The sequence below is a fragment of the Corvus kubaryi genome, unplaced genomic scaffold (genome assembly GCF_017639235.1).
Source record: "Corvus kubaryi isolate FWS band 111438036 unplaced genomic scaffold, C.kubaryi_AGA036_p1.0 37397, whole genome shotgun sequence".
Lineage (NCBI taxonomy): Eukaryota > Metazoa > Chordata > Aves > Passeriformes > Corvidae > Corvus > Corvus kubaryi.
Window position 1 is genome coordinate 11,956,158 of NW_024581136.1, and position 15,448 is coordinate 11,971,605.

Consider the following 15,448-nt stretch of genomic DNA (forward strand, 5'->3'; position numbering starts at 1 on the left):
AGTTCTTGTAGACAAAAGGAAGTTTATCACCTCTCTGTGTTTCACTTCTGTGAGTTGAACCGAAGCTTGGGGCCCTTTGCCTTCCTTATCAGATGCTATGTCTCCTTTTGAGTGATTGTGTATTGTTAAATAATACACTCAATTCATTTCGCTGATCTAAGATAAGAACTAAATTAGGACTTCAGTCCCAATGCGCTATGGAATGTGTCATTGTGCACCTCCAATAGCGTAGTCAACAGTGTTTCTGTGAATTTGAGGTGAATTGGCACCTTTCTTTAGAAAGGGGAATTGCTGGTGTGTTGATTTTGAGTTGTTGTTTCAGCCCCTAATAATTCTGTACTGTTGCTAACAAAAGCACAACTTTTTTCATTGGTTGTAGTGACTTTTGTGCATAATTGAGTTCCCCGGGGGTTCGAGGCACTGAGCCTACTTGGTTTATTGTGGCTTCATTGTCTTTGCAACAGTCACTTGTACCACTAGGAAACGTAAGGGATTATTAAATCAACCATCAGTTTTTCTCCCTGTAAGTTTCTGTAAGAGGGAAGTTATATGTAATGCCTGAAATAAAACAGATTAGAAATAATTGCAATGTGGTGGTGTTCATAAGTTACTGAGCTGCTTCCCACACTCTTCGTTGTCAAAGAAAAGCGTTCCTGTTCAGGTAATATTACTGCACTTTAGTTCATCAACAAAACTAAGCTATTTGGTTTGTGGGGTTTTTTGTCACTGATTGAATATTAATTTTAGGTACCAGCTTTAAATGGACTGTGTTGGCTCATTATAACTTCCACTCTACACCATAGAGCTTAATGGTGTTTTAACAGACTCAGCTGGGAAGCTGTAATTTGCCTATTTGTTCATTTTCCATCTCTTCTTCAGCCCCCTGGCAATAAAAAAAGAAATTGTACATCATATTGACAAATCAATATGCATTCAAAGGGGGTTTTTTTTCTGTGTAAGTTTAATGAAGCTTTTAAAACATTATGGAAGACTAACTTTTGTGTTTTCCTTCTTTGTGGTTTATTAACATTTGCTTTCTTTTCCAGAGAAGCATCCTCCAATTGTTATATTCTAAGAGTGAGGTAGTCAGACAGTATATGGCAAGGCTCATCAATGCTTTTGCTTCACTGATGGAAGGTAAAAGATTCACTGCAAAAAATAAGATAGCATTTTCATATAATGCTGTCTTACAGGTGCTTCACCAGTACATGTCTGTGCATGTAGAAATTTAGAGCCTTATTTGCACCCTTTTTCTAGGGATTCACTGTCTTTTGTTACATGCATTCAAAACAGCTTTTCAGTATCTGGAAAGTTTTCATTTTGACACTGTATATTCAGCATTTCTGACTTGTTTTGATGATTTGTGATCTGTGTGGGATCTTACTCAGATACTGCCTTTAATGTAGTCTTCAGTCTCTTCATGAGGGTTAATGAGAGAAAAATCCCCATTAATTAGGGGTCCTGTGGGCAGACCTGCTACCAGGCTGTGCAAGAGTAGCTACTGTGGCTCCTGCAATTTCCTGATCCTCACCTGAAGAAATCTTTGTGTGCAGTGCTAACAATCTAGATGCATATAAATCCAGCTTTGTATCTCTGCCTGTCCCAAATTAGCTCTTGGTTTGCTGCTATTTTTGGAGCTAAGTATTGCTAGGAGATGAAATCTCATTTGAAGTCAGTAGCAGGAGGGCATCTGACTTTCCCAAGCTCCTTGGACATCTCTGTTCTTTTCCTTAATTGTACAAAACTGATAGATCAGAAAGCATATACTCACAGTGGATTCTGTGTGGTACTAATTTGGCAAGTGTGCACCTCTCATACCCCAAGCGTCTGGATTGAATGCAACTGGTCTGCTACATAACTTTGTGCAGGTTTGTTTGGCTCTTGGCACAAGACTGTGGCTTGTCAAGAGGAAACTGAGGTCAATCCTGCTTACTTTTCCAAAGAGAGGGTGCTTTTCTGTCATAGCTGCTATCTCAGCATCTGTTCTTTCATCGCTTTTTGCACCAGGTCGTGCCTACCTTTCTCAGAACCCAACATTGCTGCAAATGCTGGAGGACAGACTGAAAGCTGAAGACAAGGATTCCCTTACATGGGAGAATGTTCTGGGGGCTCTGCAGAAATTCAGCCTCAGGTGATGAAAGCACAGCGTGTGGTGGTGACAGCGGGAGAGGAAATGCAGGCTAGTTAGGCTCTGTTCAGGGAGGAAAGAAGAGCACTTGATTTCCCCATAACAATCATCAGAACCCTGATGGCTGATGAAAGCAATGTCACTTATTATGGAGGAGAACTCAGTTTTGCTGACTGAATTAACCTGACTTCCTACCAGCTGTCAAGGCTCAAGTAAATGTACATCTCCTGCCACAGCCTCGTGTGCTTTGTATGTTCCTTAACTGAAGAAAGTGAAAATCTTAATGTAGAAAGCTCTGATGATCCTACATTGAAAGAAATAGTTGTGTTACATTCCAAAGCATAAGGTTTTCATTTTCCTTTCTGCAAACATTTTTCAGGGATTTCATCTTTATTCCGTTGACCCTCTTTCCTGGAGCTGTCTATGCATGGACTGTCTTGTTTGTTACTTTTGCATTAGCAGTCTGATTCAAATGCCCACCACAGAAGAAATAATGCAAATGCAGTAAAGGGCATGATGTTGCTCTATTTATCAAATAAATATGGTCTTAGGAATTCTGTTTTCACAGTAGTCAGGAGGAATACTGAAAATTTGGAAGTTTTTTATTTTCTAGAAAGTAACAATCTTATAGAAGGTTAATTCCAGGTACTTGACATAAGGAGAACTTTTTTAATATGTGGTCAGGTCTCCCTTGTTTTCCTTAGTCCATGCCATAGACTTGCTGCAATATCCAGCACTGAGAAACATATGAGCTATCAGGACCAAAGCCAGGAAAACACCTGCTTTGATGTTTGCAATTTAAATTTAAATCCTCTTGGAAATAATGTTATTAAAAATGCTATTCTTCACTAAGACCTTTCTACCAGTATATACTTCTTTTTTTGTATTGTAAAGTGTGGAATTTCTATTGTAGATCACAGTTGGCCACCTGGCACTTTATTCAGCATAGTCTTTAAGGGGAGCTACAAGTTGAGTTAAAAGAGCATGAGATTTAAGAATGTCTAGAGAAAACTGCAAATAGATTCGAGCAAAAAACCTCATTTGTCAAATCAACAGTACAAAAGTGCTACAGTGCTATGGCTACCTATGACAGAAGAAGTAATTAATTTGTTTTCTGGATCTGTTGTGTGTAGCTGGCTTTTTAAACTAATTTTAAAAGACAATTGAAAATGCCATTTTAGCTGGAGTAAGAAGCCACAGAAAACAATGAAGAAACTTACCTCAGCAGTTCACATGTTTAAAAAGAACAAAATAAAACAAAAGACAAAACCCCCCAATCTATCCAACAATGTTTTAGTCCTCTAACCATATGGGAATCTGCATCTTCAGTTTCTTCAGGCTTTGTTAATTACTTCATTTAATGATTCTGCCAAAATGGGTAGTTTAGGGATTTTTTTTTTTGGCAGGCTAGTGTATTTTTAATGTGCTTATACTGGCTATAAATATATTTGAATGCTGTTTGTGTTGTGATCTGATATTTGTGATTTGTGATCTGATTTTGGTTTTTAATCCTAGGCGTTCACTGCAGTCGGCAATGATCAAAGATGGGCTCATTTTCTGGCTGGTTGATGTTCTAATAGACCCAGATTGCCTGTCTGATTACAACCTGGAGTATTGTGTTGCCTTGCTCATGAATCTTTGTCTGCGGAGTGCAGGTGTCTTACATTTTGAATTACAACTTTGTTCCAAGAAGTAGATAGGGAAGATTGTGAATCTTTTTTCTTGTTATACCAGGATTCTTTCAAGTGGCTACAATCAGAAGCAGGGACCACAACCAGAGATATTTGAGTGTTGTAACCAGTGCTTTTGGGCACATCTCTTTTCCCAAGAATCCCAATTATGGGAGGTTAGCTTCACCAAATTTTAAAGAATTCGCAAGGAAATAAGCAATGGCACCCTATAAGATTTGATTCTTTTTCACATTAGTTTGTGAAGGCTGCCATTGCTACGTTCCAGGCCCACTTTTCAAAGGACACGGTGTGTCCACTTACACACTGTGTGTAAGAGATTTCTTTGTAAACAGAAAGAACTGGGTTGAGGAGTAATGGCGAGGAGCTTAACCTTCACCTTGCCTTCACTTCTAGAATGCAGAAATTCTCCCCAAGAGACTTAAAAAGAGCTTAAAGTAAATTTCCTTTTAAAAAGGAAAGTAAGGCAAGGGTGAAAAATCATCTGCTTGTTGTAAGCAAAAAAATGCCTTTGTTAAATTTTTTAATCCCCTTTGTGTTGTATCCTGTCCAAAATTACAACTGCATAAATCCAGAGTAACTTCACTGATTTCAACTCAGTTATGCTGAGCAGCATTTGTCAGGAACAAGGAACAGTATTGCTCTGTGCAAACTATATTTAATACTGATTCTAAAAGGTAAGAAAGAAACTTGCTCTGACCTGTTCTATTTTTTCAAGCATATTTATGTGTTCTGCCTTTGCAGGGAAGAAAATATGTGCAAGTATCCCAAACCACATGCTCAGAGTTCTTTCTAGTCTTCTTGGCCATGAGAATCTTAAGGTATTTGTACAGCAAACTTTGGGTTAATGAAAAGATGGAAAGAAAAATTAAAGAAACAAGAAAGGAAAAATTGGGAAAAGTAAATTGGTTTTGTTTCCTTTATTAGACCCTCATGTAATTAAGTTGCATGAATTTTTCCTAAAATTCACAAATGTGTATATTTTATTTTGTTGAGTGGTGATTTTTCTAGACAGAAGTATGTCTTCCTTTAACAAATGTTGGCAGCTAAGAATGGAGGCTTTTGGATGCAGTTACCATGCAGTCCATGTGCCTTGATTGCAGTTTCTGATGCTGCTTAAATGTCACCTCAAGCTTAACTCGTTTATGAGATGAACAATGTGTGATGCAAATCCATTCTGCAAAACATCGGGTGCAGGGAAACACATTTGCTGTAGTTTTAAGGAATACTATAAAAAAGCTGTAGACTTGTGACATTCAAGCCTTAATATCTTTTTATCTTCCACTTCGTTTGACCTGTCACTTTAACCTTTTGTGGTTCCTTTCTTTTCTGTCTCAGGGCACACATGCATCTTAGATGCTAAATTGAACTACCCCAGAGGAAAATGCTAAAAATTATTAGTTATTTCTACCTAATACTTGTCAGTACATCACTCTGATACCTGCTGTCTGATATATAAAGCATTGCTTCAGCTGTCCCTGCAGAGGGGCATTTCTTTAACCATGGAGTAAAATTTAAGGCAGAAAGAAATGCAGACAAATACTGTACAAAGCTGAACTCGTGGAGGCAGATTTTTTACCAGGATATTCTAGAATAATTCCGTTACAATTGTGCAAGGTGTTAGGAGACTTCTAATAAAAATGAAATAGAAATTCTGGTGTCTTGATTTATATGCAGTGACTGTATCATCAAGGGGTTTTGTTTATAACTTAAACTAAAAATAGAGAATATACTTCGATGAAGTGCTTTGTCCACGTGTTATGAATTCATTAGAAGATGCAGATCAGTTCTTCACTAGCATTGTTTTGATTAATCTGACATACCTTTATTGGATTCTTTCACTACCTTTGTTTTGTGATTGATGAAAGTTTAAGACAATACATACTAATACAAGGTAAAATACTAACCCCTAGAGTGAAATACTTAGAAAATGCTACCATATTGTTGAAGTCTGTGCCATAAAATTACTTTGAAATTTCTCTCAGAGGGTGCATTCTTACAATGTACTTTGCACTTAGTTTGGCAGAAGTTTTATTATCAAAGTCAAAAGTGGACTACAGTGCTCTTGGGTGTGAGGAGAGCTTCCTGAGAAGCTATGGAATCCTTGTGTGAATCCCAGTCCCTTACTTTCCCTGGCTTCCTCTGCTCCCAGGCCTGCTCATTGTCCACTTTTCCAAAGGTACAGACAGAGGATGACTGAAAATCTTAGTGCTCCAAAAGTAACTGGCCCATAGAAAGGGTCACATAAGTGTTGGTAAAACTAGTTTGACTGATCTGGTGGCTTTCACTAGCCATAATTCAGAGCTTTTATGCTGGCAGGTTTTGCCTCTCCTGAGGGACAGTAACAGGCAACAGAGTGAGAGGATGTTTGAAGCTGCTTTGGCTTTATCATCCTGCCTAAGGCTAGAATGCTTGAAGACTGTCTTGAGTTAATGCTGGCAGGGTCTTTTCCCTGTTCTCTGGTTTTTGTACTGCTATTAGTGTTTGTCAGAAACTAGCCTTCTTTTTCTGCTTTTCTCTCTTAATTTTTTTTTTTTTCCCCTCTTGTGGCTAGGTCAATCTGCAAGAATACCTTAGCGGAAGCAGTGGGGCTGTTTGGGAAATTGGCATGCAGCACACTGGTTTAGATCCAGTTTAGAACCATATCACAGTATATTTGCATCCTAAAAGTTCTCTGCTTCCCATGTGAGAATTTTTGCAAGTCCAGTCTAGCCTGGTTAAACTCTTTGAAGTATAGTTGTTCTACACTTTCACTCTTACATTTTACTGATAGTCCGCTGGGATGAATGTAAGAGTTTTTCTTCATGGTATGACAATTTCTTCCTCTTAGATCCAGTCATATGTGCATGGAGCACTGTACAGTATTCTGGCCATCCCTTCTGTCCGGGAAGAAGCCAAAGAAATGGTAAGAAGTGCTGCTTTGCATAGCATGAAAATCAACAGCTCTGCCAGAGATGGCCCAGACAAGGACCTGCTGAGCAGGGCACAGCAGGGCTGTGAGGTGGGAGCCAGGGCACTTTGAGAAGGGAACCCACAAGAGGCCCTCCCACTTTGATCCTCAGGGAAGTATGAATGTATGTGTCAAACACTTCTGCCATATTTTCAGGTCTTTTTCCCAGGAGTGGAGCCTCAGTAGTGTGAAGGATTCTGTCTGAATTATAAATTAAATGGGTTATTTTAGAACTGTGTGTCCTTCCAGCATTTTGTAGATTCCTTGTGGCCCAGGAGATGCTTTCATCTCACCTGCTACTTCTTCCCCTTATGTAGCTCATTCTGCACCAGTGAGTAGCTACTAAAAGGAAGAGTTCTTCTTGCTGCTTTTCCTTCTGCCTGGTGTAGACATGGTTATTTGGGAAGGCAGCAGGAGGAAGGTTTCAGAACTTGGAACTGATCTCCTGTGAAAGTCTAATGGTAATGACTGTGTTTCAACTTCTGTGTTTGAGGAAGCTGCTCCTGGGATAGCAGCACATCTTTGTATCGTAAGAACTAACCCAGGGAGTTATGCAGACGTGATTGTTGTCAGATGTTCCACCTCACAGAGCACAGAGGATTGAAAGTGATCTTAAATGGTTAAAGACACAACATCAAGCCTATAAGGAGCCGTAAAGAGAGAGATCAGGTTTAAAGTCAAAGCTGGTTCTGCTTTTTGCTTTCCTGCTCTGAACCTTGCACTGTTGTCTCTGTGGATGTAAATTTTACCCTGTTCTGATGACTATTGGTTACTGAATTCAGAAGGCAAAAGCAACAGATCTATTGTAAAAATTTGGTGTTCATCATGGACATGTCTCTGTTTAAGCCTCGAAGCAATCTAGAGAGTGTATTTCTTTTGTCTGTGCAACACTTGGAGCTGGATACCATGGTTTGCTTCACACTGCCTGATTTTCCTGACCAAAAAAATATATATTGTAGCTAACAGATCTCTGTCACTGTGGTCACATGAAATACTGATCTACCAGTGTTTTCTGCTACATCCAGGGAATGGAAGAAATCCTGCGCTGCTTTATCAAGGAAAGAAGTGAAGAGATGGTTCGACAGATTGAATATGTTATCAAGCAACTCAATTCAGGTCAGAACACATGCAGCTATCAGAGCTTTGAATCTTTCACAAAAGCCATAAAAAAGTTCATGTATTTACTTGGCATTGGAACCTTCAAAGAATAACAATAGTGTGATGGTCTGAGAGAGGGTGAATAGGATTTGAAAGTCATGTGTTTTAAAATTCCATTTATGTTGTAGTAAGAAAGAAGAAGTTAAAGGCTGAGTAAATCTCAATTCCAAAGTTTTGGGACCGTAAATAAAATGACCTTGGCTGTTTTCTTTCATACCAGGGATGAGAGACTGCTGCCAACTGCAAAAATGCAGTAGAAATTTGTAAAACAGGATTTAGGGACTAGGTCTGTCTGTGCTCATCTCTTGCTCCATTGAGGTGTAGTTTTATGTGAAATGGTTTATCCTGAATACAGAGCAGAGACCATCCTTTTTGGAGAGTATGTTGATGGGTCACAGGAGGTGTAGATGCTGTTGATACAGACAGAGAAGGTGGAATATTTATTCCGTTTTCTGTTGCCTGTGACTGAAAGGAAGACTGAAGAAAGAGAAAGCAAATAATAAAAAGGAGATTAATTCTGGTTGAATCTTTCTGTGCAGTAAACATAGAACGAGTTGAACTGCTCTATTTGGCTTTTGGGAAGAGAACACAGCCTATCTTACAGTTCTAGCTTGTAAAAGAACAAATAAAGTATTCAAGCACTGTATTGCCACTATGTCATATTTGTTCTTCAAGGTTATAGAATCTCCTCTTCTACCTGAGAATGTAATTTTTAAGAGGTTTTGTCTGAGTTGATGAGTACAAGTTGTGTTTTCAGATTTCCAACATAAGCCTGGCCACTTTTTTCGTGAGGAAATAATTTTGTCCGAAAGTTAAATAAGTATTCTGCATGAGTACTAATGTTTTATGTACAAAAGCAGTATAATATTAAAGTATTTGTAGGGAGAAGTAGAGTTTCTTATTAAAAAATATTTGAAAAATAGACAAACTTGCTAGTGCACACAGTTTCATTCAAGTCTTGTCAGTAAATACAGTGAGATGTCACCGTGGATTTTATGAGAAAGTAACAATTCCAGAATGTTTCTATTTCTGCCATTTCCCAAAATATGAATTGATTTCAGTGATTTCTAGAATGATTATAGGATCAAATTATTTCAATAGTTGCCCTGAAAAGGACATGTCTATATGAGAAGCATGTTATCTTTCTTGCTCTTGTAAAAGTGAGGTGATAATGAGATTCTGTTAAGTTGTACATGTGCAGCTTAACTGACACCATTTTGTTTTGCTTCTTTCTAGAAGAGCCATTCAATGACAGTATTGTGTCTGATGATGAAGAGGAAGAGGAGTATGAGCAAGTAAGTGTAAAGGCTTTCTGATGCCTTTTAGAAAAATTCTTAACCTTCTAGGAAGAAAATATTTGTGTCAATAAACCAGACTTTGTTTTTTGGTGGGTTTTGGTTTTTACTTTTACTTAATTATTCTTGCATTAACAAGAAAATTGGATCTGTTTCCATTACCTTTTCTTCATTTCTTCTTTAATTTTGGCAACTCACCACCTTTGTGATAACTAAAGGGATTATAGCTTGGTGTAAGTGAAGAGATGAGGAGTTGCTGTAGCAGTAGAAATCTTGCTTTCAAGCAGACCCATTGGGTGCAGTTAAAAAAAAAGGAAGCAAATGAACCAGTATGTTACCAGAATAGTTTATAAACAGGTTGTCACTTTTTCTTAAGGTATCATTATCTATTCAGGGTATGACTTTATTTGCAGTTTAGAAACTTTGAAATGTATTAATAAATTGCTGGAATGTAAGAAAGGGAAACAGTTATTACAAATAAGGAATAAATCCCATGAGCAAATAAAATAAAATAAGCATGAGAAACTATGTCATAGTAAATATAAGCTGATTAGCTGTGTATTTCCTTCTTTGCTAATAAGTGCATTTTATACTAGTATTTCAACATCTTTTAAGAAGCTGTTTTCATAGAGCCATGGGTGTAGACAACGCAACATACTTGATCACCTAAATTAATAATCAAAGCAAGATGTAAATCATGTGGGGGAAATGTCATACCCAGTCTTCACTGGTGGTGTTGCCATTTCTGCATTGCCATAAATGCACAGTGGGGGCTTGAAAATACAGTGTCAGCAGTTATGTTGGAGTTTTTTCTTAAGGAAATCTACCCCATTGCATTTTTATTTTATTGAGAAGCCTTGCTTGAGAAATTTAAAAGAACAGCTGTGGTAGATGTCCTGGAAGCAGTATTTGTGCATACTTAGGTGTGTGTATGTGTGCACATACATTCATAGTATGTGTTTTGCCCTGAAGAAGTCAGTGACATGGAGAGTTAGTGAACTGCAAAATGTTCTTGTATTGGAAGTGTTACTGCAGAACATATTTAGTGAAAACCATGTTTTTAGACAAAATACAAGGTTTTTGTCCTGAACCAAGAAAGAGTAAGACACATAAAACTTAAGTCATTTGTGTCCACATTCTAGTAGCTCATTGCACAGTAATGGGAATGACAGTGACTGGGGAAAACCAAGTCTAAGATTTGTCCTGTTACTGCAGCCTGAGAGAGTGCATTTTCTAGTGCATGTTGAACTTCTGATGTTTTGAGAGCAGATAAAAATGCAAATATCGTGACTGTGTAACAGGTGTGGTGTGCTCTCAGTCGCTGTGGGGTGCAGCACCTTGCAGGATCCAGCCTTTTACTGGCAGTGTCCAGGGAAGCCTTGCACTGGTTGCATTATTTATCCAGTTGTTGTGTTGTGTATACCTTTGTCTTGTGGCACAATAGGTGGTGAACTAATCATCCCTTTGCCTAAAATTAGAGCTATGTGGAAATTCTAAGTTTAGCGCTACAAAGAAGTTTTATTTAATGATCAGCTCTCCCCTTTTTATTCTAAGGGAATACAGTAAACCTCTTTTTCTAATAAGATTAGATTATTGTAATTGTTTCACCTCCTACAGTCCTGAAGTCAGTTTTTGGTAATCTTTCCACTCCTCCAACCCAAAATCAATGCTTGTGGGCTTCCTGGAGATTAACCATTAAAACTTACCTTTGCTTAAAATGGTACTTTAACACCTTTTAACTAATGTTTCAAGGCTTCAAGTGTCTTGGGTGTATGGTGAGAATCCAGGGTGATAATACTTTTACTTGAATTTCAGTATACTTTTTTAAAGGATAGTGTGTTTGGTTGGGAAAACACATAGGTAAGGAACTCCTTCCTGAAAGGTGTGGCACTGAATTGCATGATAATGTTGAATACTTCCATCACTTTACCTGTTCCTGGGAATGAAAGGAAGGTGAATTCTGTTCAGTCCTACCCCCTAGATATGTTACTGCTGCTCACCATCAAAGACAAGGCTCTAGGTCAAGTAATTTTGAAATGCATTTTTGCCACTGGGCCATAATGTGATTAAAATGGACTTCTGGCATTTCTTATTATTTGACTCAAAAAGTAACAGTAGGCTTTGAAACAGAGAACTGTCCAATTCCAGTTTTTCATTAGCTTTGCCATTATATTAAAAAGAAAAGCCAAGTTTGAAACTTTTTAGTGTAACGTTAATTGCAACACATTCTGAATCCTTATTGCTGCTGGGAACTGTAATTCTGTTCTGCCACAAGGACATCTGGTTTCTTAGTCCCTCAGTTTAGAAAATATAGTTTACAAATATCAGGGCCATAATGCATAATGTTGTAACTTTGTTAAATAAACAAAGATTTGTTGACTCACTACCTCAATGCTTGGAACCCTTTTGTATTTTGGAATTGCAGTGAGGTATTGTTCTCAATGGTGTTCTGTGATAACATCTGATGTTGTGATCATTTCCAAAACAGAAAGTTTTGGAAAATTTTATCGAAAGTCTTGCTTTTATGTAACTTTTAAACTACTACAGACTGAATGCATTTCAGGATATGCCCATATATTGCCAGTTTTGCCAATTTAGTGACATGCTTTCAGACTGCTTGCTGATGTTAGAATTTGTTGCTCAATACGTTTATTTATACCTTTATAACTTAAGAAACAATAAAAAGACACTCTCATGCAGCCTCAGTTTGCAGGTTTTGCTCAAGCTTTTATTGTTTACAAGAGCATGCAAATTTTCCCAGTGCTGTTACAATTATCTTTCATGGGGTTTTTTTTGCTTTTATCTGTGTTTAATTTAGAGTTGATGAATTCTCTCCTGGCTTTGAGCAGATCTTGTGGTAATGACTACTTTCTCCTAAACACCATGGCCAAGATGCAGTTGAGCCTGTTAGAGGAAAATTCTGGAATTTCTAAGGGCATCTTACATTCAGAAATTTAAGATTCTGTACTGTGCGACTCTGGAGCATATAACCATCTGAAAAATGCCTCTGTGTGTACTGTTATTCAGAAATAAATTGGCTTTTGTGTTTGTCTGGTGAGCTTTAAATTAACTAGTGTAGAGCTTAGGATACACTGGCTCCTGGAGTACATACCCAGCCTTGAGATGTCAGCCTTCTGGGGTGTGTTGACACCCACAGTCACAGTGTGTGTTTCCTGGTGCTCAGTATTCTCTTGACTGGTCTGTTAAATACTAACTTAATTTATCTTCAGTATTTGATCTTTGTGTTTGCTTTTTATTTGACTTGGACCATCTTGAAAAGCTGCTTGTAAAAGTGAATATGTGATACTGTAGCTCTGATTTAAAAGTTTAGTTACAAGCTGGAGCTGTGTGCGGTGACTGTACAGTGACGATTTATCAGACACCCTCTGATCCACTGTCACTCAGCACCTGGCAATAAAATCAGAGAGCTGTGGTGTGAAAATACACTTCAGCCACAGAGTACATCAAAGGAAAGAGCTTAATCACAGGGCTTCAAGCCATTACATTACAGGGCTTTGCTGCCAACATCTGCTGCAGCCTGGGAGCAGTGGGGAACAGGGCACCTATTGTGTTATTTCAGCACTGGAGTGATGGCACATCGGGAAAAGTCCTTATTTCATACAAGGAGACAGATGAGGGACACTTTCAGGCTCGGTTACCTGGTAGTAAGTAATGTCAGGGAGCAGGATTGGCTACATTAACAAATCATGTAAAAAAAATCCCACCAGACCTATTTATGGAGCTCATCTTTGCAACTTTGTCTGCCCCCCCATCAAAATACAGTATATTATGGACTTTGGAGTGTGGTTTCTTGGTGGTGAGGGAGTTTATTTTTTGCTTAATACAGGTGATCGTTGCCCAGTCTACAAGTGTTCATCCTTTTGCCATTATCTGGTTTCTTTTTCACACATACCCAGCTTTCCAGGTAATTAAGAGCTGATTGTGACTATTTAAAACTGAGTCTAAATCTTACTACAGTGAAACTGCTTTTCATTTTCCTTGTGCTCTGGAGTTCATCAGAGTGCAGTGGCCATTGTTTTTAATGGAGTTTATGCCAGGCTCTCTACATAACTTTACAATATACCTTTTTAGAATGATTCCTTTACTTTTTCTCATTTACTGTTTTTGACAGTCATTTACATTTACTGTCACAACCTGTTTCAAAAGCAAAGAATGTTTTCTTCATCTGTAGTGGGTCTGTCTTAGGATATCTTGTGCAGGACAGAAGAGTATTCTTTTTAGTAGTAAAACACAAGCAAAAATACTGTCTTGTTCTTGTACTACTGGTTTTGGTTTGCTGGAGGAATCCCTTAAACTTCAAAATTTCCTGGCTTTTTGATCTGTAGAAGCTGCAGAGCTCCCATGAAAGATGAATCATCCATAGTTATTCTAGAAATAGGCACAGGGGAGTGAACTCTTGGTAGTTTTTACTTGGTTACATTTGAGGTTTGTGGAATAAAATGAACAGAGGATTGTTGCCTTGTTGTATGATATTTTTATCCTGAAATATTGATTCCAATCTTTTTGTACCAGCCTCATATTACCAGCTTTAAAGCTTCCTTGCACACCTGAGTTTCTTGTTGCCTTGCAGGAGGACCGTGACATCCTGGAGCCTGATCTGGACAAAGATGAGGTTTTGCTGCCTCAGCTGGGGGAGCTTTCAGGAGAGAAGCTGCTAACAACCGAGTACTTGGGAGTGAGTACCGCTCCTTAGAATCTTGAAACAAATTAATTTCCTGGGTTAAGTATTTCACTTCAGTAGTTTCACCACTTTCTTCAATTTGTTGCTTGAAGAGGCAGGTGCTACCTGCAGAGCAGTCTGAATCTTTCACAGTCTGTGTATGAGCTGCTGCTCAGGAGAAGCAGAGGCAGTGTGAGAAGGGAGCGGTCAGGCTGTGGCTTAATAATCAGCTACAGGCAGCCTCAGGGTTCTAGTGCTACACCAGTGACTCTGTGAGCACACAAAGCAAAGTGCTGAGCAGGTTAATACTGGAACATTCTGCTGGTCTGAAATTATTTTAGAAAAAAAGAAAAGTTGAAAAGTCAACTGCTCCTGCAGGCGTTGTGCCGGATCAAGTATTGTCTGTCTTACTTCAAGCAGCAAAAAGCTATTAAGTAAAAAAGCATAAAGTTTGTATGAGTGCCATTTAGTGTGCTGTGACTAATTTGAGATATCCAGAGGGCTGGAGCACCTCTCCTGTGAAAACAGGCTTAGAGAGTTGGGTTATGCAGCCTGGAGAAGAGAAGGCTCCAGGGAGACCTTATTGTGGGCTTTGAGTCCTAAAAGTGGCTACAAGAAAGCTGGAGAGGAGCTTTTTCACAGGAGTATGTCATGATAGGACAAGGAGGAATGGCTTCAAACTGAAAGAGAGTAGGTTAGATTAGATATAAGGAAAAAATTCTTCCCTGTGAGGGTGATGAGACACTGGCACTGGTTGTCCAGAGAAGCTGTGGCTGCCCCAATGTTTGAGGCCAGATTGGATGAGGCTTTGAGCAACCTGATGAAGTGGAAGGTGGCCCCGCCCATGGCAGGAGGGTTGGAGCTGGATGGTCTTTAAGAACTTTTCCAACCCAACCCATTCTGTTGTAAATGTGACTTATGCCTTCTGGATTCAAGAGTCCAGAATCCTGATGATGAAAAAGTGATGTGAGAGAAGATGTCATGAAAGAGCCTACAGTGATTCCAGTCAGTTTTATCCAGTGACACCAGAATGCAATTTAGTTTCTGCTGCAATGTTTCAACAGACTTTTCTCTATGGTTTCAGATACTTGTTTTTCCACTGCATTATTTTTTTTCCTTTGTTTCCTGTGTATCAGATAATGACTCACACTCCAAAAACTAAGAAGAAGCAATTTGCTGGTGTCCATCAGAGTACAGATGAGCCTGTCCAGAGACCTGTGACACCAGCTTATCACAGAGCTGCATATCTAATGTAAGTCCAAACAAATGAGACCAAGTTGGATTTTTTAAGCTCTTTTAAAAAGCCTAACAACAACAAAGAAAAGAAACCCACGACAGTGCCTAATAACTAAACCTTCCCTACCTAAAAGTGCATTGCCATTGTCATTCATTATGGATAATTTCAAAAAAAGGAGTGGAATATTGCAGGCAGAGAAAGGTCCATTGGCTGAGGTCACATACGCGAAGTAGTTGAATAAATATTTACTGATCAGGTTGATTTAAATTTGCATTATATCCCACATGTTCTTGCATCTTCTCGTATATATT

At 38.6% G+C, this 15,448-nt stretch overlaps 1 protein-coding gene across 8 annotated transcripts in view; it reads left to right on the top strand.

Moving 5' to 3' along the window:
- ARMC9 (armadillo repeat containing 9) overlaps window positions 1–15,448 on the top strand; it is a 61,777-nt gene that overhangs the window by 26,729 nt on the left and 19,600 nt on the right. For 4 of the 8 annotated variants that reach the window (XR_006018415.1, XR_006018416.1, XM_042042440.1 and 1 more), the window contains 10 exons: window positions 1,047–1,137; window positions 2,008–2,131; window positions 3,644–3,783; window positions 4,561–4,637; window positions 6,647–6,721; window positions 7,792–7,882; window positions 9,161–9,219; window positions 13,067–13,144; window positions 13,811–13,915; window positions 15,037–15,152. Coding sequence is in view for 4 of the 8 variants with exons in the window: in XM_042042440.1 (XP_041898374.1) it covers window positions 1,047–1,137; window positions 2,008–2,131; window positions 3,644–3,783; window positions 4,561–4,637; window positions 6,647–6,721; window positions 7,792–7,882; window positions 9,161–9,219; window positions 13,067–13,144; window positions 13,811–13,915; window positions 15,037–15,152 (956 nt within the window). In the remaining 4 variants the exon portion in view is untranslated. The remainder of the gene's footprint in view (window positions 1–1,046; window positions 1,138–2,007; window positions 2,132–3,643; window positions 3,784–4,560; window positions 4,638–6,646; window positions 6,722–7,791; window positions 7,883–9,160; window positions 9,220–13,066; window positions 13,145–13,810; window positions 13,916–15,036; window positions 15,153–15,448) is intronic. The other 4 variants (XR_006018417.1, XR_006018418.1, XM_042042441.1 and 1 more) reach the window with 1 other exon arrangement.